Below are 21,905 nucleotides of genomic sequence, written 5' to 3'. Positions count from 1 at the left end.
AACTCAAATTCGAGAGTTTAAAAATTGGAGTGGCCAGAAGAATGGTTAAGTTGAAAGATAACAAAGGCATGGATGAGGAGAGAAACTCAGACAGTATGGAAAACAAAATGGAATGGAGCTGGAATACATCTGACCTAGACTTTCCTTTTCATTCTAAGACTACTCATTATATTACCATCAATGCAAACTCAATCATCTCCCTTTGAGGTAGACTTGAATCAAACCACTGGAGAGTTTGAACTAGGATGGTGGGCACCAGAGGCCATCAAAGCCACACACTACCATGACATGTCACATGATATAAACACACATGGAATGAGGATGACTTCATCATGTGTGATGATATTACCATGTTTTGGCATTCGGCATCAATACTCACTAAGGTAGGAAGGTGAAGGATTAAAATACTGCATGTGAAACCATCCAGTGCAGGGCAGTGACCAGCCCAGCTACAATCCTGGTTTCTACCCATCCTATTTATACTTGATCTCCATTGACTTTAGATTTAATAGAGCTTCTTGGTGTCACATGTATTCAAATGCTGACCTGATGCCAGAGGCTCATTAGCCATAATTCTGCCATAACCCAAATCAGTAAAGATGAGCAATTTATTGATTAACATGTGCCTCTTCATAGCACATATGAACACTTTCCATCAGTTGATTGAGAGTCAACTGATAAACCAATAATTGGCCAGGTTTGTTTTCTCCTTACTGTTGTGTGAACAAGATGTGTGAAATACTGTCTCTGTACTGTAACAGCTTGGTTAGTTCTTAAATGCAGATTGTTTTTACCACAATACTTGGGCATTTCTTCAAATCTCACAAGTTGATCGCATTGACTGAAGACTTTTTCAGGACTTTGGGGAAAGAGTAGAAAATGTTGACGCACTCCAGTGAGCTGAATAGTCTCCTGTGCTGCATGGTTATATGATACTTTGGTAAATAATGGCTTTTTTAACCAAACTTTAAGCTTATTGAACTTTGTAGAGTCATGTGCAGATGTTTTAATCAGTTGTGGAGCGTTTTAGATATTTTAGTGATTTTTTTTATCTTTGCTAAATTGAGTCATGCATTTAAAAATAGTGTGTAATGGTCCTGTAGTTAAATGTTGCCTTCTGTTCCTCTTTCACAGTCTCAAACTTATAAGATTTTATGAATCGCTGATGCAGTCCTTCGAAAAGTTAGTTATTTAAAGCTCACTGTAATTAGTGTTTATGGCAAAATGACGTAACGCAGGTAGAGAACTTAGTAGGAGGCAGGAGACAGAGTAAGGATGAGTATGTACAAGGGATGGCAAGATGTGACAAGTTACGAGCTCCAGCGATATGTGCAGGTGCTACCATTTTATATATATTTAAAAATGACTTGCCGGAGGAATAGTTTTGTGTATTGCTTTCTCCTGGCAAAAGGCGATGCATGAAATAATTAATGTGAAAGCAAAATGTTGCAAATGGACACTGACAAAAGTGTGTAGACAAAAATTATATATGCAATTCAATGTGGTTAAATGTGAAATCATCCACTTTGGATATAAGAAAGATAAATATAATTTCCAGTAGGAGAATGTCAGTCTATGGGGACGCAGAGAGATTCAGTCCAAGTACTGAAATTGCGAAAAATCTAATGAACAAGTACAAAAAAATGAAGAGGTTAATATCATATTGATCTTGTCTCAAGAGGGTCAAAATGCAAAGCATTGGAAAATATGCGAGACAGCATCTGGAGTATGTGTTCAGTTCTGTGTACCGCATCTCAGGGACAATGTATTAGCTTTGGTGGATGTTTGTACCAATTGATCAGAATCTTAAAAAATGTTGAAATTAATTAAGTTAAATAAATTAATGAATTAAGCTAAAAATGTTAATTATGAGGACAGATTGCGTGACTTGGCTTGTATTCCCTGGAGTATAGACGATTAAGTGTTGATATAACCCCAAGTGTCTAAGATGATTAAAGTATTTGACAAAGGCAGATAAACTACTTCCTATGATGAGTCAAGAACAAGAGAGTGAAGGGCAGATTTCAAGCAGTACATCTTCCCATGAGGAAAATATATTGCACGTCAGTCAGTTGAAAAAGTCAACTAAAATTGATGAATTTTTGAGAGTCCAGAATATTAAGTGCTCTGGAGCCAAAGTGAATAAATCAGTTAAAATATAGATAAACCATGACCTAATTGAATGGCAGAACAGGATTGAGGAACTGGTGACCTGCTCCTGTTCCTACGTCAATTAGGAAGTACCAACATTCTCCAATTTAAAACTCCTGTTTAAATGTCAAAAAAAGCATAACTATTGATAATAACTCAATCAATAAATATATTAGCAAGTGTAGAATTGTAAAGTGTGGAAAAGGGTGTAAAGTTTCATTAGTTAGTCTCCTTGCCAAATCCAGGATTGAGGGCCAGGTTTAAATTTTTCAGGAGTGTCCATTGATTTCTGTAAAGTGTGTTTGGAATATTTCATACAGAATGGTGGCACGGTGGCTCACTGATTAGCACTGCTGCCTCACAGAGCCAGGGACCTGGGTTCGATTCCAGCCTCGAGTGATCGTCTGTGTGGAGTTCGTACATTCTCCCCGTGTCTGCATGGGTTTCCTCCGGGTGTTCCAGTTTCCACCCACAGTCCAAAGATGTGCAGGTCAGGTAAATTGGCCATGCTAAATTGCCGATAGTTTTAGGTGCATTAGTTAGAGGGAACTGGGTTTGGGTGGGTTACTCTTCAGAGGGTCGGTGTGGACTTGTTGGGCTGAAGGGCCTGTTTCCACACTGAAGGAAATCTACTCTAATCTAATTAGGAATGATAGTGAGGGTATCACTATGGATAGGTATCCTTGCATGCAAAGAATAGAAGGCAGCTGACACCCATGAAATTTATTTCAACAGAGGTCTTATAATGCAGAAGGAGACCATTCAACTAATGGTGCTTGAAATGTTTCTTCAATTGGGTATTACATAGTGCCAACCCCGTTTTTCCCTCCTACAACTTTGCATATTAATTTATCCAACTAATTGTACAATAACCTATTCAGTACTTCAACTGAACTTTCTTCACCACACTTCTGGACAGTGCATTCCATATCCTAACTATTCACTGAGTGAAAAAGTGTTTTGTCATTATAAAATCATGAGGATTATTGATAGGTTAATGGTAGGTGTCTTTTCCCTAGGGTGGGGGATTTCAAGACTAGGGGACATTTTTAAGGTAAGGCGAGAGAGATTTTAAAAAGACATGGGGGCAAATGTTTTACTCAGAGGGTGGTTCACATGTGGAATGCATTTCCAGAGGTAGTGGTAGATGTGGGTATAGTTATAATGCTTAAAAGGCACTTAGATAAGTACATGAATAGGAAAGGTTTGGAGGAATATGGGTCAAATGCAGGCAGGTGGGACTAATTTAGGGATTATGTTCAGCATGGTCTATTGGACCAAACAGTCTGTTTCTATGCTGTTTGACTCTATGACTCTGAGAAACCTAGCCATTAGCCATGATGGAAAACTCTTTATGAAGCTTCTCAAAAATGCCACCTAGCCAAAAATTGTACAGTAGCTCCAGATCAGGATGTCATCAACCATCAAGATTAATGGAGTTAATTCCATGGCAATTAGTTTTTGATTGTATATCTCATTTTGAAGTGTTTGTGTCAAAATTTTGTGCACCTGACTTCAATGTAATAGTCTTTTAGCCTTTGACTGCAAGGTTTTATCATTGGCAATGATGATGGAAAAAGCTTTCATTTTCACGTAGTGGTATCAGTAGAATTCAGTTACATTCATATTCCTGTGACAATGTCAGAGGTCAGTGACCTGCCAAAATTATTGCAAGTACAGTGTGTTTCAGTGAGAAAACATCTGTTTAATAGTGAGTGTAATATAATTAGGTTTATAGTAGTTATGGAAAAGGAGAAGGACAAGGAAAAGAAAGGTAAAAGAGCATAGCTGGCTGAAAGAGAGTCAAATCTGAAGGAGGAAAAGATTGATTGAGAAAACAGTAAGTGACGTTATGTGAAGGCTGAGGCTGCTCTCTCCACACAGAAACACTACATAGTGATATTCAAACCAACAAAGATTTTAGTAGAATTATTAGAAAGTAGAGTTTTCCCTGATATCGATATAAAGTAATTATCAGAAGGGGAAAGCAGAATCATCACACAAGTGTTAATGAGATGTGGCAGGACTATGCGAAAGGCTGGTAGCATCAGATTCCATGACTTTCAAATGTGAATCAACCTGTCCTGGAAAAGGACACTCTTTCTCTTCATGCATAGAACAAGGGTATCTCTGGCTGGCCAGCATTTATTGATTGTCCCCTCTTGCCCTTAAGGAGGTGGTAGTGAGTTGCCTTTTTGAACCATTTGCAGTCCGTGTGCTGTAGGTTGACCCACAATGCTATTGATATGACAATTCCAGGACTTTGATCCTGCAACACTGAAAGAATTGCAATGCACTCCCAAGTCAGGATAGAGTCATAGAGATGTACAACACGGAAACAGACCCTTCAGTCCAACTTGTCCATGTTGACCAGATATCCAAAATTAATCTAGTCCCATTTGCCAGCATTTGGGTAATATCACTCTAAAGCCTTCCTATTCATGTATTTATCCAGATGCCTTTTAATTGTACCAGTCTCCCCACTTCCTTTGACAGCTCATTCCACACACGCACCATCCTCTGCATGAAAAAGATTGCCCTTTAGGTCCCTTTTAAATCTTTCCTCTCTCACCTTGGACCTCCCAGTTTTGGACACCCCTACTTTGGGGGAAAAGACCTTGGTTATTCACCTATCCATGCCTCCATGATTTTATAAATTTTCATAAGGTCACTCCTTAGCTGCCGATGCTCCAGGGAAAATAGCCCCAGCCTATTCACCCTCTCCCTATAACTCAGACCCTCCAACCCTGGCAGCATCCTTGTAAATCTTTTTTGACCTCTTTCAAATTTCACAACATCCTCCTTATAGTAGGGAGATCAGAATTGAATGCCTACCCAATGTCCTGTACAGCTGCAACATGACCTCCCAGCTCCTATAACTGAATGTACTGACCAATAAAGGCAAGCATTCCAAATGCCCTCTTCATTATATTCTATCTACCTGCGACTCCACTTTCAAAGAACTATGAATCTGTACTTGAAGGTCTCTCTGTTCAGCAACATTCCCCAGGTTTTTACGATTAAGTGTATAAGTCTTGCACTGATTCGCCTTTCCAAAATACAATACATCACATTTATCTAAATTAAACTCCCTCTGCCACTTCTTGGCCCATTGGCCAATCTGATCAATGTCCACTTGTACTCTGAGGTAACCTCCTTTGCTATCCACTATACCATACCACCAATTTTGGTGTCATCTGCAAACTTACTAAATATACCTCTTATGTTGACATCCAAATAATTTAAATAGAAGATGAAAAGTAGTGGACTCAGTACTGATCCCTGTGGCACTCTACTGGTCATAGGCCTCCAGTCTGAAAAGCAACTCTCCACCACCACCTTCTGTCTTCTACCTTTGAGCCAGTTCTGTATCCAAATAACTAGTTCTCCCTGTATCCCATGTGATCTAACCTTGATAATCAGTCTGCCATGCAAAAATTGTCAAATGCCCAAACATGTCATGTCCACTGCTCTGTCTTCATCAACCCTTTAGCACTGTCTATAAATGAAACAGGGACTGTGACAGAGCTTATGTTTCAATGGTAGTTAATTTATTTTCTCTGTGGTTTGAATTTGGCAGAAACAGCAGTCAGTTTAAAACTTGCCTAAAGTAAATTAAGCTGATGGTATTAACTAAGGCCAAGAGTAGGCCACTCAATCCTTCGAGCCTGCTCGACCATTTCATGTGTGATCTGATTTTAACCTCAACTCTGTATTCCTGCATATCCTCAATAATCTTTTGCTTCCTTTGTACTCAAGAATCATCCTATTTCACCTACCTCCAATACCTCACTTCTGCCCTTTAAATGAAAATATGCATACAACTGTGTGGTTATTTGAGTGATATGATTTTGAGGTAAGTTCTTAATTTGGATTTTATCTCAAACATTAAAAAGAAGCAAATATTATTGTTTAATCTGTAAATGCATTGGCACCAACTAATAATGTAATGAAACCAAATTCAATGTTCACAAAAGGAACTTCTTTTAATGCAAACAATTCTTAAGGTTGGATTTAAGTACCCTCTGTTTGAATAACATATATTTTTCATTTCAATTGTTCATCAGTTCCCGCAATTTAAATGCATTATTCAGTCATATAAAGCTAGTCACTTTGAAGTGTTTGTGCTTGTACAGTGACTGTATAGTGATCAGAAAGTTTGTGCAGATATAGCAAATTAATAAATACAGTATTGCTGGAACAAACTGAAACAGAAATTTCTTGAGAGGCAAACACAGTAGGTAAAGATACACTTTTCCACTGGTTGGGTATTCGAGAATTAGGGGGCATAGTTTGAGAATTGGGCCCAGACAGTTCAAGAGAGCTGTTAGGAGGTACTTCTACACACGAAGGGCAGTAGATGTCTGGAGCATACTTCCTCAATGGCAGTGGATGCCGGGTCATATATTAATTTTAAATCTGAGATAAATTTTTGTTTAGCAAAAATATTAAGAGATATGGGGCAAAGGCAGGTATATCGAGTTAGGCCATAGATCAGCCAGATCTCATTGAATAGCAGAACAGGCTTGAGGAGCTGAACAGCCTACTTCTGCTTCTATGTTCCCCATAACTCAGGTCTGGCAGTATCTGTATTCTCTCCATATGGAGAGAAAACAGTTAATATTTTGGGTCCAGTGACCCTTCTTGAGAATGTTACTGTTAATTTACGATCAATCCTTTATTTATGTTACTATTTGAAGTTGCTACAGTATTTTAAAATTATTAGCCTACAGTCACAGGAACATGAGCAGGCCATTCAGTCCCTCAGGCTGAGTTTGGCCATTGAATAAGATCGTGGCTGTTACAAGTTTATATTTTTCTTTTTCCACTTCCCTACATAGCTTTATAACTTCTATATTTCATTCATCTGTCGTGCACTATATTGCACATGAAGCTTGGAACTAGTTCAGGCTTTTCATTCACTAATGTAGAGTATGTTTTGATCCTTGTCTATGATTATATACCTTTTTTAGTGATATCTATGCTTGAAGTTGAAATTTAATATAAAAATGTTCAGATGTTTCTTTCTAGAGTAGTAAAACATGGAAAAATAAGATAGGCTTTCTCTTAAAACACTTTTGTAGTTTAGTGATAGTGTCCCTACCTCTGGCCCAGAAGGTCTGGATTCAAATCCTATCTGCTCCAGACATATATCATCACATGTTGGAACAGATTGATCAAAATATCTGTAATGGGGCTGCTATTTTTCCACGGATGTAAATAAAATGGCAACTTTCATCAAACTGCAGATCTTAAACTAAAAATTCAAATGTACTTATGTATTACATAGCTGCATTTGGATACACAGTGAATATAAAATGTACCTCCTCTCTCTGTTTTCCATTTTGATAACTTTCAACATCCATTTCAAGGTGTCTGAATTTCTTCAGAACTTTTCAATTGCTTGTTTACTACTATTCCATGTTTTTCTTCCAAAGTTTAATTACTCTATATTTGGGCTCAGTTACATCTGCCATCTATTTGCCTATTTCACTGTACCATCTGACTCAATATAGTTTACAGAGTTCCTTGCTTTTTGCTAGACTCCCAAAATTGTATAATTCTTCAAGTTTTACACCTTACTCTCCAAATATGAGATTTTGATCATACACAATCCTTTTGTGAGGCAAACCCTTTCGTAAGGGTTTTAATTGTTCATGTTCACTTTTCATTTGATTAACTTAAAAAGAAACTGTCTCCTCTTGTGAAGTATAACATACAGAATTGACATAAATGGAAAAAAATGCTTCTCAGAACATTCTTTGTAAAAGAAACACAATTATTGTATACATTAGCCTGTGATCAAGATTTTCACTTTTCAAAGTAATACCACTTCCATGATATATGTGTGCCTAACATTATTTATTAGGGTGACTTAATGGTTTTGTTAATGTATGAGAATGAATACAAATCCCTAATATCAATGTCTTAAATGAACTCAGGTGGTTTCTGACCAAGAATTATATTCAGACTGTTTAGTGCTTTCTTCCTTCTATTGATCATCTGTATCTTATACATCAACTGTTGAAATGGATAAATGGCCAGTTGCTAATTTCCAAGTTGCCCAAGCAAGTTTCTGTATTTTTTCCAATAAGGGAATACTTCATCTCTACTTAGTTTTTTAAAATTGTTGTGTCTTTGTAAAATCTATATTTTGTAAGTATTTGGAATATTGTAATTTTTATTTTGCTTGTAGTTTCTGACTTGCAAGCTTTTTTTTTGCTTTTCTGTTACTTTAATTCATCTTTAGCCCTTCAGACCCATGGTTTGCTTTACTATAGATTTAAGGCATTGATATACTTTGGGAGCCTTTCAGCTCTGTCGTCATCTCCTAGGCTTCTAAGCTGCCTAGCTGGCAATACCCAAATGATTCTATGCAGGTGACCCAAGTCAGCTCTTTTAAGTTGCTGCACGCGTATAGTTGTGCAGTAAATTTAAACAAATCTAGTACTCATTAAAAGTAAAAAAAAAATTAACCTTCCATGTGACTCTGCATTCATCCAATTGAGGTTTCTTCTGCATTCAACCTAGGTGGCAATGTCTTCAACTGCCTCAAGTAAAAACTATGGAATTTGATCCCATTTACCTCTGACCAAGCTTATGATCACCTGCCATTAAATCTCCTTATGTGCTTAAGATTGTGATTGCATCTTTTAAGATGATTGGCTGCAGTTTACATTTTAATAAGTAGTACTGTCTGAAACTTGACTTTGGCTGAGCAGGACAGTGCTTACAGACTCCTTTCTCAACAGTTAGGTTTTGATTTAGACAACCTACCAGGGTCTTAATATACAAGTATTTTAAATTAATCTCTGTTAGATTGAAAGTATCAAGAACTTCTTTTGAATACTTCTGCACTACACAACTTTTCAAATTTATTTTTATTTATTCTTACATGAGACCTAAGGACGCTGGCTGGTGCTATTAAGCAGTACTTGCTTAGCAATAACCTGTCCACTGGCACTCCGTTTGGATTCCATCAGGATTATATAGCTCCTGAATTCATTACATCTTTGAATCAAACTTGAACCGACAAGCTTATTTTCAGAGGTGAAGTGAGAGTGACTGCCTTGACATCAAGGCCACATTTAACCGAGTGTGGTATCAAGGAACCCTAATTTAAGAGAGGGTAGGAATTACAGGGGGAAAAAACTCTGTTCGTTGGAGTCATACCAAGCAAAAAGGATGATGGCTGTTCAAGGTCAATCATCTCAGCCCCAGGATACCACTGCAGAGTTCTTCATGATAGTACCCTAAGCTTAATCATCTTCAACTGCTTCATCAATAAACCTTCCACCATCATAAATTCAGAATTGAGGATGTTTGCTAAGATTGCACAATGTTCAGCAACATTCATAACATCTCACATGTTGAAGTAATCTGGTCTATTTGCGGCAACACCTGGAGAAAATCCAGATTTGATTTCATAAGTGGCAAGTAACACTCACTTGTTTAAATTGTCAGGCAATGGCTGTCTCCAAAAAGAGAGAATCTAATACGCATGCCTTAAAATTCATTGAGGTTACCATTGCTGAAGCCTCCAAAACCACTATACTGAGGGTTATCATTGACCAGAAGCTGAACTGGACTTTGTATATAAATACTCTGAGTACAAGAGCAGTTCAGCAGCTAGGAATACTAAAGCATGTCATTCGGCTCCACAATCCTTAAATCCTATCCACTATTTTCAAGGCATGAGTCAGAGTGTGAAGGAATGCTCCTCAGTTGCCTGGATAAGTGCATCTTCAACACAATCAAGAAGCTTGATATTGTACAGGACAAAGCAGCCCACACACCTGATTGACACCACATCCACGAACATTCAATCCCTTCACTGACATGCAGGTGCATATGCACTGCAGAAATTCATCAAAGCTCCTTAGACAGCATCTTCTAAACCAATCATCAATATCATCTAGAAGGACAAGGACAGCAGATACGTGAAAACACCACCACTTCCAAGCCACTCACCATCCTGACTTGGAAATAGATTGTCATTCCATCAATATCACAGGGACAGAAGTCTAGAAATCTCTCTGTCTCAGAGTTGAAGGTGTACCTACACCAAATTGACTGCAGTTATTTAAGAAGCCAAATTACCTCAATGTTCTCAAAGGCAAATAGGGAAACACAACAAATGCTGGCCAACCAGTGAAGCCCAATCCTGTGAATGAATAAAAATAATACATGTGTTCCTAGAGATAGTGTCTGAGGCCCAGCCACGTTTAGTTGTTTCAGCAATTACTTTCCCTGTGTTATAAAGTCAGAAGTGAGGATGTTTGCTGATTGCACAATTTTCAGCACCATCCATGCCACCTCAGATACTGAAGCAATCAGCATCCATAGGCATAAAGATCTACCGAACATCCATGATTGGGCTAATAAAAATCACACAACAACAAGTTATAGTCCAACTGGTTTCTGACCTAGTTAAAATGTATTTAACAGGTATTATTTCATGGAGACTCTATGGGAATGGTATTGTAGGTAAAACACTGCTTGTAGCAGGGGCTGATAAGGTGTGGAAATGCAATGGTGGGTTTGAAAGGGTTGTTTTTAAATTTGGATGCTTCAGGATTGCGGTTTTATAGATGAATCAAAGAAACCATGTTATAGAAAATAATGGGTTAATAAAGGGTTATGAATGAATCAACAGGAACCTGGTATTAATGAGTATAGTGAGCTGGTGAGTGAGTTAATAAAGATAGCCTATAACACAATATCTCACAGTCCCCCTTTTGATTCTACTGAGACCTCGAAGAGAATTACACAATCCTTACCTGAGCTTATGGACTTTTAACAGTCTGACAACTACACTTTACAAATAGTAAACATGCACGGTTGAAATAACAATAATGAACATCCTTGTAGTCAGTCAGTCTCTAGTCCCGCTGTATTGTGAGATGCCCATTTGACGTAGGAGGGGTAAGTCCAAGTCTTCTTTCGTCGGACCTTGACAGCTGACTGGGTGGTTAGCAGCACCTCATATGGTCCTTCCTACTTTGCGCCTAAGGGTTCCTTGTGGGTCTTTTTCACTAGAACCCACTCGCCTCGTACAGTGTTGTGACGTCCCTCCAGCAAATCTTTCCAAGCAGCCGATACCTTGAGGAAGTAGACATTACAGCATCGGTTAGTACCTGACAGTAAGACAATAAGATGACAGTCTGCAGCACAGCGAGAGTCTGTAAAAGCTGGCAGACTGATCCTCTGCTGCTGTGTAGGTTTCAGTCAGAGCCCCTAAGTCTGTTGGCTGTGCAGATGCTCCAGGGGGTAGGCTTCCCAGTGTCATGACAGTGCTGAATATCGTGACAGTCCATCTGGTTTTCCTGTGATCTGTAGTTAATATCCATTCCTCACTTGCCTTTCAAATGGGCCACACCAGGCTGTTAGAGGTACTGTGGGCTTTCATCAAAGTCCCTTTTTTTCTGTTTGATAGAAGGTGAAGTCACAGATTCCATTTTCAGTACCCCACAGTTATCCTTGTTTTTAGCCCAGATGGGTGATCTTTTAATTCTTTGCTTGTATGGTTCTGATGGACCACATTATCTGTCCATCATTGATATGTAAAGAAAAATTCAGCTGGGTGAGGATATCCATCCCAAGGAGCAGCTTGGCTATAGATCCTACCCATATAAAGGTTGCTAACTCGTGGGGGCTGAATTCAAGGTGTATGGGTTTGGTCCATTTGATTTCAATCCTGTCAGCTCCTGCTCCATAAGTTCACTGTCCTATCTAGCGGGAGTTTGGTTTCTTGTGGACAGTTTCCCAGAGTCACTCATTGGCAATTTCCTACCGTAGACCATGTTAGCCCATCTGAAGTCTGGATGTGGGGGATTCAAAATAAAATAGCCAATTCACGAAAGGTTCGAGATAGTGTTCAGGGACTTGATCAGACTCTAAGAAGGAACCTTTCTTACCCTCTAAGAGCTGTCAGTGACCAGTCAGTTTAGATGGAGTCCCTAGCGATCCTGCCTGACTACGCCAAGTGTTCAAATAATGACTGAAATCAGTGATTGGCAAAAATAGCCTCTGTATTCAGCAATCACAGCACAATTTCAAGGCAGCAATAGAATTGTGAAATACAGTTCTTATAAGAGCCTCTTTTATTGGCTATTTTATTTTGAATCCCCCACATCCAGACTTCAGATGGGCTAACATGGTCTACGGTAGGAAATTGCCAATGAGTGACTCTGGGAAACTGTCCACAAGAAACCAAACTCCCGCTAGATAGGACAGTGAGGACAACTTATGGAGCAGGAGCTGACAGGATTGAAATCAAATGGACCAAACCCATACACCTTGAATTCAGCCCCCACGAGTTAGCAACCTTTATACGGGTAGGATCTATAGCCAAGCTGCTCCTTGGGATGGATATCCTCACCCAGCTGAATTTTTCTTTACATATCAATAGTTCTTACGTATCATTACTCTCGTGTCACATTTTTCTTCTATCGTACACAGAGGTTTGAAGAGCTTCTGTCCTGGGAGACAGGAGATGAGTTAAAGTTGTGCAAAACTGTTGGCTGCTACTTCTGATGGGATATCTATCTGGTCTGCTTGTATAATTAGAGGTGTTCTTTTTTCTTTTAAATTAGTAAATGCTAGTAAAAATACTAGGCCTATATGCTCTACATAAGTTAGAAATTGTAATAAAAGAATAAAGAATATTAATCTGATTACTGCAGCTGTGTGGTAAGATTTATTTACTATTTGCAGGTATGAGTTTCATTTATTCATGCAATTTCATGCAAGCGCTGTTTTGTCAGTTAGCTTCTTAAAGGGGTAATGGCTCAGTTAAAAGGTATTTAACAGGTAATATTTCGTGGAGACTTGATGGGGGTGGTATTATTCTGTATGCTGAGGTAAACACTGCTTGCAGCAGGACTGATAAGTTGTGGAAGTGCAGTGATGGGTTTGAAAGTGTTGTTTTTAAATTTGGATACTACAGAACTGCAGTTTTATGAATGAATAAAAGAAACTGTGTTAGAGTCAATAACAGGTTAGTAAAGGGTTATGAATGAATGGGAACCCGGTATTAATGAATATAGCGAATTGGTGAGTGAGGTAATAAAGATAACCTACAACACAATATCTCCTAACAGAATATCTCACAGTCCCCCCCCTTTTGATTCTGCTGAGACCTCGCGAAGAGAATCACACAATCCTTATCCTAGCTTACAGACTTAACAGTTTGTCATCTACACTTTACAAAAAGAAAACATGCACAGTTGGAATAACAATAGCAAACATCATGGTAGTCAGTATCTGGTCCCACTGTATTGTGAGATGCCCAATTGATGTCGGAGGCATGAATCTAGGCCTCCTCTCCTTGGACCTTGACAGCTGACTGGGTGATCAGCATCACTGGGTATGGTCCTTCCCTCTTTTGCCCCTAAGGGTTTCTTGTGGGTCTATAACCTGGTATTATGTGATTTTTAACTTTGTCCACCCCAGTCCAATACCGGCACCTCCGCATAAGGACGAACAAGTGGCAAGTAACTTTTGAGCCACGCAAGACCAGGCAATGATTACCTCAAACAAGCGATGCTAACTATTGCCCTAGACATTTAATGCCATTCCCATCAGTGAATCCTTTACTAGCAATATCCTAAGGATTACCATTGACCAAACATGAACTGAGTCAGTTGTCTAAATACTGTTGAAACTTTATTGCTGGAACAGCACAGCAGGTCAGGCAGCATCCAGGGAACAGGAGATTCGACGTTTCGGGCACAGGCCCTTCTTCAGGAATGAGCAGAGAGTGTTCAGCAGGAGAAGATAAAAGGTAGGGAGGAGGGACTTGGAGGAGGGGAGTTGGAAATGTGATAGGTGGAAAGAGGTCAAGGTGAGGGTGATAGGTCGGAGTAGGGTGGAGGCGGAGAGGTCAAGAAGAAGACTGCAGGTCAGGAAGGCGGTGCCGGGCTGGAAGGATCCGGCTGAGACAAGGTGGGGGGAGGGGGGATGAAGAAACTGGTGAAGTCCAAGTTCATCCCCTGCGGTTGGAGGGTTCCCAGTCGGAAGATAAGACGCTCCTCCTCCGACCGTCGGGTTGTTGTGGTTTGGCGGTGGATGAGTCCAATGACCTGCATATCCTCGGTGGAGTGGGAGGGGGAGTTGAAATGCTGTGCCACAGGTTGGTTGGGTTGGTTCGTCCGGGTGGCCCAGAGGTGCTCCCTGAATCGCTCCGCAAGTAGGCGGCCTGTCTCCCCAATATAGAGGAGGCCACACCGGCTGCAGCGGATGCAGTAGATGATGTGGGTGGAGGTGCAGGTGAATCTGTGGCGGATATGGAAGTTTCCCCTGGGGCCTTGGAGAGAAGTGAGGGGGGAGGTGTGGGCGCAAGTGTTGCACCTCCTGCGGTTGCAAGGGAAGGTGCCGGGAGTGGTGGTTGGGTCGGTGGGGGGTGTGGATCTGACAAGGGAGTCGCGGAGGGAGTGGTCTCTACGGAAAGCTGATAGGGGAGGGGAGGGAAATATATCCTTGGTGCTGGGGTCTGTTTGGAGGTGGCGGAAGTGACGGCGGATGATGCGCTGTACATGGAGATTGGGGGGGTGGTAGGTACCTCACCTACCACCCCACCAATCTCCATGTACAGCGCATCATCCGCCGTCACTTCCGCCACCTCCAAACAGACCCCAGCACCAAGGATATATTTCCCTCCCCTCCCCTATCAGCTTTCCGTAGAGACCACTCCCTCCGCGACTCCCTTGTCAGATCCACACCCCCCACCGACCCAACCACCACTCCCGGCACCTTCCCTTGCAACCGCAGGAGGTGCAACACTTGCGCCCACACCTCCCCCCTCACTTCTCTCCAAGGCCCCAGGGGAAACTTCCATATCCGCCACAGATTCACCTGCACCTCCACCCACATCATCTACTGCATCCGCTGCAGCCGGTGTGGCCTCCTCTATATTGGGGAGACAGGCCGCCTACTTGCGGAGCGATTCAGGGAGCACCTCTGGGCCACCCGGACGAACCAACCCAACCAACCTGTGGCACAGCATTTCAACTCCCCCTCCCACTCCACCGAGGATATGCAGGTCATTGGACTCATCCACCGCCAAACCACAACAACCCGACGGTCGGAGGAGGAGCGTCTTATCTTCCGACTGGGAACCCTCCAACCGCAGGGGATGAACTTGGACTTCACCAGTTTCTTCATCCCCCCTCCCCCCACCTTGTCTCAGCCGGATCCTTCCAGCCCGGCACCGCCTTCCTGACCTGCAGTCTTCTTCTTGACCTCTCCGCCTCCACCCTACTCCGACCTATCACCCTCACCTTGACCTCTTTCCACCTATCACATTTCCAACTCCCCTCCTCCAAGTCCCTCCTCCCTACCTTTTATCTTCTCCTGCTGAACACTCTCTGCTCATTCCTGAAGAAGGGCCTGTGCCCGAAACGTCGAATCTCCTGTTCCCTGGATGCTGCCTGACCTGCTGTGCTGTTCCAGCAATAAAGTTTCAACTTTGATCTCCAGCATCTGCAGACCTTACTTTCTCCTGTCTAAATACTGTGACTACAAGAAAAAGTCATATGCTAGTCATTCTGTGGCATGTAACCAGTGTCCCCAAAGTCAGGGGTCCATTGCCTATAAGGCATAAGAGTGTGATGGAATACTCATCTTGATGAATGCAGCTTCCATAGCAGTCAGGAATTTTGACAGCATTCAGGACCAAACAGTCTGTTTGATCAGTACACCATCCACCACCTTCAACATTCACTCCTGTCACCACTAAAACACAGCGGAAGCAGTATGTACCATCTACAAGATGAATTGCAGTAATTCACAAAGACTACTTCAACAACATCTTTCAAACCCACTGCCTCTACAGCTTTGAAGATCAAGGGCAGTAGGTGCATGGGAGTAACGACAGCTGCATATGCTCCAACTCTCGCACCACCTTGATTTGGAACTCTATCGACGTTCCTTCACTGCCGTTTGATCAAAAACCTGGAGCTCTCTTCCTAATGGCATTGTGGGTGTCCTTACACTCCAAGAGTAGCAGGAGTTTAAGAAAGTGGCTCAATGACACTTTGGCCAGGGGTAATAAGGGTGTGCCATAAATGCTGACCTTGCCAGTGATACCCACACACCATGAAAACATTTTTTTAAAATATCAGTTTTGATGAATATCAAGTAATGTCACCATTTAGTCTGATCATTTTTTAAACACTCAATGTAGTATATGTCATAAAGTGCTGGAAATAAACATTTTGAACACAGTATCTTCTTATTTTCATATATGTTACTGTAGTCATTCTGTCTTTCATTTAAAACAAAATTTGTTTTCTGTTGTAGGATAGCTTGGATGCCTTAATTTATGATTTGGACTTTCCTGCCTTAAGAAAAAACAAGAATATTGACAGCTTCATAAATCGATGTGAGTATTACAGAACTGTATATAAAATAGATAGTCTAGGCAACACTTAAACTACTACCTCGTATAAGTTTCAAATTTGTATAGTTTATAATTATTAGGATGTTTGACAAAACAAAACATCAATAGCTTGAATGTATAGCTTCTTTCTGGAAGAAATCTGAAAGCAGAGGCCTCAGTTTTCTTGGAGCAAAGTATGTCCCTGTGTGTTCTATTAGTTATCTTAATATAATCATCTTCTGGCCACAGTTTTGCTCTATGTTTTGCCAGAAGTTTTAGCTGAGCCAGGGCAGTGCAGTATCTGTGACTTTTGGTGAACAACAATATTAGTGGTCCACCTTTAATGAATAAGATATAAGGACTAAGGACAAAAACAAATCACAAGGCCGAGGAAATAAAGTGAATTAAAAGGAAGAGCAAAGTTTTGAGGACACAGGAAATATTGAACAGGCCAATTAAACATCTGTAAATAAAGAAACACAAGGTTTTCACGTCACTGTTGCTTCTTCAGAACTGCACATGCTCTGTTTTCATCTTTTAACTTAAAGGACTGCCAATTTAAGACTGAGATGAGGAGGAATTTCTTTCTCTGAGGGTTGTGAAAGATTGGAACTCCTTGCCACGGAGAGCTGTGGAGGCAGAGTCCTTGTGTATATTTAGAAAATAGCTAGATTCTTGATCAGTAGGGGATTCAAGAGTTATGGAGAAAGGACAGAGAATTGTTTGTGAGGAATGTCAGTTCAGCCATGATCCGACTGAATGGCAGAGCAGACTTGAGAGGCTTCTTCTGTTCCTATTTCTTATGGTCTACAACGCATCAAAGAATCAACTGGAAACAAATATCTGACTATTGCATTTCTGGAAGATGGTTGCAATACTAACATTCAAGAGGCTATTTTACCATTTATTATGTTGCACAAATCAATAAACAAAAAAATGATTTTGAACATACTAGTTTTAGTGCTATAACTGATAGCCTCCACTGCTCTTTCATTTATTTTATGTAACATTTGCCATGTTATTATGTTTTTAACTGTCCTGCTCTTCATGAAGCCTCCACCTCTCTCCTGTGCCCTTTAGGTAGCATCCACCCTATTTTCATACTTGTTATGTAGCCTCTGGTGTGCTCTTGAACTCTTTATGCAGCCTCTGCCATCTTGTACTCTTTGTGAGCCTCCACTGCTCTCCTGCATTCTTTGTGTAGCCACCACTTTTGCTGTTTATACAGCTTCTGCTGTATGTTTTTATGCAGCCTTCTCTTGTGCTCTTTATGCATCCTCTACCATACTCTCGTGCTTTTTATGCATCCTCGGCCGTGCTTTTGTGCATTTTATGCAACCTCTGTGTCTCTCTTGAGATCTTTATGCAGCTTGCACTGCTTTGTTGTGCAGTTTAGCAATCTCCGTCACACTTGTGGGCTTAATGCAATATCCTCCACTCCCCTGTGCTATTTATGCAGCCTGCGCTGCTGTCTTGTGCTCTTTTTACAGCCAGTGCTGCTCTGTTTGCTCTTTATGCAGCCTCTGCCATGCTCTTATGCTCTACATGCAGCCTGGATGTGCTCTCGTATTCTTTATATAGCCAGTGTTGTTCACTTGGGTTCTTTATGCAGCCTCCGTCACTTTGCTGTGCACTTTCGTCAACATCTGCCATTCTTTTGTGCTCTTTATGTAGCCTGTGCCACTCTCTTGTGATCTTTATGCAGCTTTCACCACTCTGTTGTGCACTTTATGCAGTCCCTGCCGCTTTTGAGTGTTCTTTGTGCAGCCTCTGCCACACACTCCTGTTCTTTGTGCAGCCTCTACCGAACTCTCATTTTTTGCGCAGCCTCCGCCACTCTGTGCTCTTTATGCAGCTTCCACCATGCTCCCTTGTGCTCTTTAAGCAGCCTCCAACCTGCCCTTGTGCACTTTATGCAGCCTCTGCTGCTCTCCTGTTCCCTTTATGCAGCCTCTTTATGCAATCTCCATAAAATTCCCACATGTTTTATGCAGCTTCTACTGCTCTCCTTCAGTGGCCCCTGCTGCACACTCGCTCTCCTGAAATTTCTGTCTCTTACTCAAATATATTATGACATCTCCACCAATCTATTTTGCTCTTTATAAAGTCTCCACTGCTTACTCATGCTCTTTATACAGCCTCCAACCATCTTTTTCACTTTTTAAGCGTTGCTTTCTTCCGCTGTTTCAATGGTCTCTGCATTCTCTTGCACATTTTATGAAATCTCCACCACTCTTTCAGATGCTGTTCTTGCCAGCAACACCCACATTTCATGAAAGCATATTTTAAAATAAAATCACAGATTTCTCCCAGGTATTTAGGGGGAGGCAATGGCATAATAGTCATGTCACTGGACTGGTAATCTAGAGGCAAAAGTGAGGACTGCAGATGCTGGAGATCAGAGTCAAGATTAGAATGGTGCTGGAAAAGAACAGCAGCATCCGAGGAGCAGGAAATTTGACATTTCGGGCAAAAGCTCTTCATTATAGAGATTTACAAAATTATGAGAGGCATGGAAAGGATAAATAGGCAAAGTCTTTTTCCTTGGGTCGAGGAGTCCAGAACTAGAGGGCATAGGTTTAAGGTGAGAGGGGAAAGATATAAAAGAGACCTAATCTCTATGACTGTATTAGGGGAAGGGCTTTTGCCCGATTTTCTTGCTCCTTGGATGCTGCCTGACCTGCTGTGCTTTTCTTGCACCACTCTAATCTTGACTCTGGTAATCTAGAGACCAAGGCTAATGTTTAGGAGTCATCAGTTCACATTTTACATTGGCAGATGATAAGATTCAAAATCATTAAAATCTGGAATTAAGTGTTAGTCTGCTGGTGACCAGGCAAACGCAGCTGATTCATGAATAACCTATAGGGAAGGAAGTCTGGCACACATCTTACTTCAGACTGTTAACAATGTGGTTAACTATTAACTGCCCCTGAAATGTTAGGATAAGCCACTCAGTCAAAAGCAATTAGGGACGAGCAACAAATTCTTGATTTGCCAGTGACTGATCCTATGCAAGCATAAGAGAAAATCCGTAGCATCCTTGAACTTCAACTTTGAGGGACATCTCTGGGACAGTACTGTTCACCTAATGGCTACTACAGCCAATTGATTTGCTAAAAATTATTTTCAGTTTATGGATCATTTCATTTTTTTCATTCAATGAACGCCATGTTTTTGAATTAAGTATAACAACTAATTTTTGCCTTATGTTTATGCTACTTGTTTTACTGTCTTTAATATTTTAGCATGGAAGGTGTCATTCATTTCCATATTCCTGCTTCCAAAAATGTGCAGTTTCATATTTTTTGACATTTTAATGTTGTTCCTGAATTCTCAAGCTAAAATTACATAGGAGGATCCCTAAAATGGATCTCTTCAACCACTTGCCACACTCTCTGCTGAGCAATCACATTTCATATTTGCACTATTTCTGCTAAAAAATCATACCACTATTTTTATACTTCCTCAATTGCTCATGCTACTTCTTGCTGTAGATCTTTTATATAATTATCAATTGTTTTTTGTAATTCTTGCTGATAGTGTTTCCTTTAAGAAAGCTTTACATAGGATTACATCAAACAACGCAGAAACAGATCATTTGGCCTCGTGTCTATGATGGTGTTATGCTTTACTTGATCTTCCTTCCATCTATCTTCATCTAAATCTGCCAACTTAATCAGGTATTTCCTTTCACCTCAGGCATTTGTCAAGTTTTCCCTCAAATGCATCTATGCTATTCACATAAATCACTTTCTGTGGTAGCAATATCTACATTCTCACCTTTTTGTGGGTACAGAATTTTCTTCTTCTGAATTCATTCTTGGAGTCTTATGTTAATGCCCATCTAGTTATGCTCTTCATCTAAAGAAGAAACATTCTCTCTTATATATTAGCAACAATCAAAGTAAATGAAATATAAACTTTTCAAGTACTTAATGATCCCTTTAAATCGTGGTGTTCAATGGCCTTGCTGATGCTTAATATATGTTCAATTGTACAAATTTAAGAGAGGGCTTTAGCTGGAACACTGTCCTTCAAAATAGAGGCTATGGCATCATGTCAGCATTGCATGCTGATTGATGTCATGATTGATATGCTCTGCTAAATTCTAGTGGATGTTAACTGTACACTAAATGCTTTCACCAAGATGGTATATGCCGTGCTGTGTACAAAATGCACTGTTGTTGCCTTTTTAATCTATAATGACTCTACTAGTGCCCAAAACATGGACAGTATTAAACCTCATTACTTTGCCTGTCAGCAGAGTTCATCTTCATAGCAATTGTGACTAACACTTTCTGCATTTAATTTACAGACAAAGATGCAATGAGCAAAGTTCGGGATTTAAGAATGAAAGCAGAAGATTATGAAGTTGTTAAAGTGATTGGGAGAGGAGCATTTGGTGAAGTTCAGCTGGTGGGTTATGGCATTAACTTATTCATTTTGTGTTGGGAGTCCAGAATTTCAAGCAATGAAACATTCGGAATGTTCCAGCCTACAACACCACGTAGTGAAGGAACAGCAGTCTTTGGTTTCAGAATTGCAGTTTCATTTCATTCCTGGAAATGGGATTGCTGTAACAATACTTGTTTTCTTTTTGGTGAAAAGGAAAATCCTCAATTTGAGCCATGAAATTCTTCTTAGCTCATCATCCAATGAACGGCTCAAAGTTTAGGAGTGGTTGACCATGGTGACCCTGGATTGTGTCATGACTACCATTTGATTTTTGAAAATTATGGAATGGTAGGAGATTATATGGTGAGATGAGGTTTAATGTAGAAGATTAGTCATGATTGTATTGATGCAGAGGTTCTTTTTTAAATGTGCTTGCAAATTACATTTCTAACAATTAGCATTTTTCAATTTACTCTATTAAAGTATCATATTTAATGTGATGTCCTTATCATGATACTAGTTATTTATCAATTTAATAAAGTATAGCATGCAACATAAGGTGAAGCTTTATTCACCGAAGTGTATTTTGTACAGTTTCCGAGGAATGAGTGTACAGGGGAACCTCGATTATCTGAACATGATGGGCGGGCACTATTTTGTTCGGATAATCGATTACTTGGTTAATCAATTAAATGCCTTTCCTCTGGGACTCGGAGTTTTTAAAGTCTGCTCCCCGTTCAGGAGACTGCAGCAGCACCCAGCGCGTGAGGCCCCGCCCCCAACCCCGAGAAACACCGCCCCACCCCTCCCAACCCTGTCCAACAACGCCCCCTGTCCCCAACCCCATCCAACACCGCTGCCCCACCCGGTACACACCCGCCCCTCTCTGAGGCAGCCGGAATGGACACCAACAACAGGACTGCTGCTGCTGCAGTTTCCTTTGTTGGGTAAGTCTCTAAATAGGGTAAAAACAATG

At 40.7% G+C, this 21,905-nt stretch overlaps 1 protein-coding gene across 1 annotated transcript in view; it reads left to right on the top strand.

The window, feature by feature from the left end:
• The window catches only part of rock1 (Rho-associated, coiled-coil containing protein kinase 1), a 207,983-nt gene that overhangs the window by 40,813 nt on the left and 145,265 nt on the right, over positions 1–21,905 (top strand). Inside the window, exons 2-3 of the mRNA XM_043688241.2 lie at positions 16,453–16,534; positions 20,850–20,950. Of these exons, the coding sequence (XP_043544176.2) occupies positions 16,453–16,534; positions 20,850–20,950 (183 nt within the window). The remainder of the gene's footprint in view (positions 1–16,452; positions 16,535–20,849; positions 20,951–21,905) is intronic.

This window comes from Chiloscyllium plagiosum, unplaced genomic scaffold (assembly GCF_037043375.1).
Source record: "Chiloscyllium plagiosum isolate Xiang-an unplaced genomic scaffold, Cpla_swu_hap1 HiC_scaffold_4, whole genome shotgun sequence".
Lineage (NCBI taxonomy): Eukaryota > Metazoa > Chordata > Chondrichthyes > Orectolobiformes > Hemiscylliidae > Chiloscyllium > Chiloscyllium plagiosum.
This window is presented reverse-complemented; position numbering and strand designations above follow the sequence as displayed.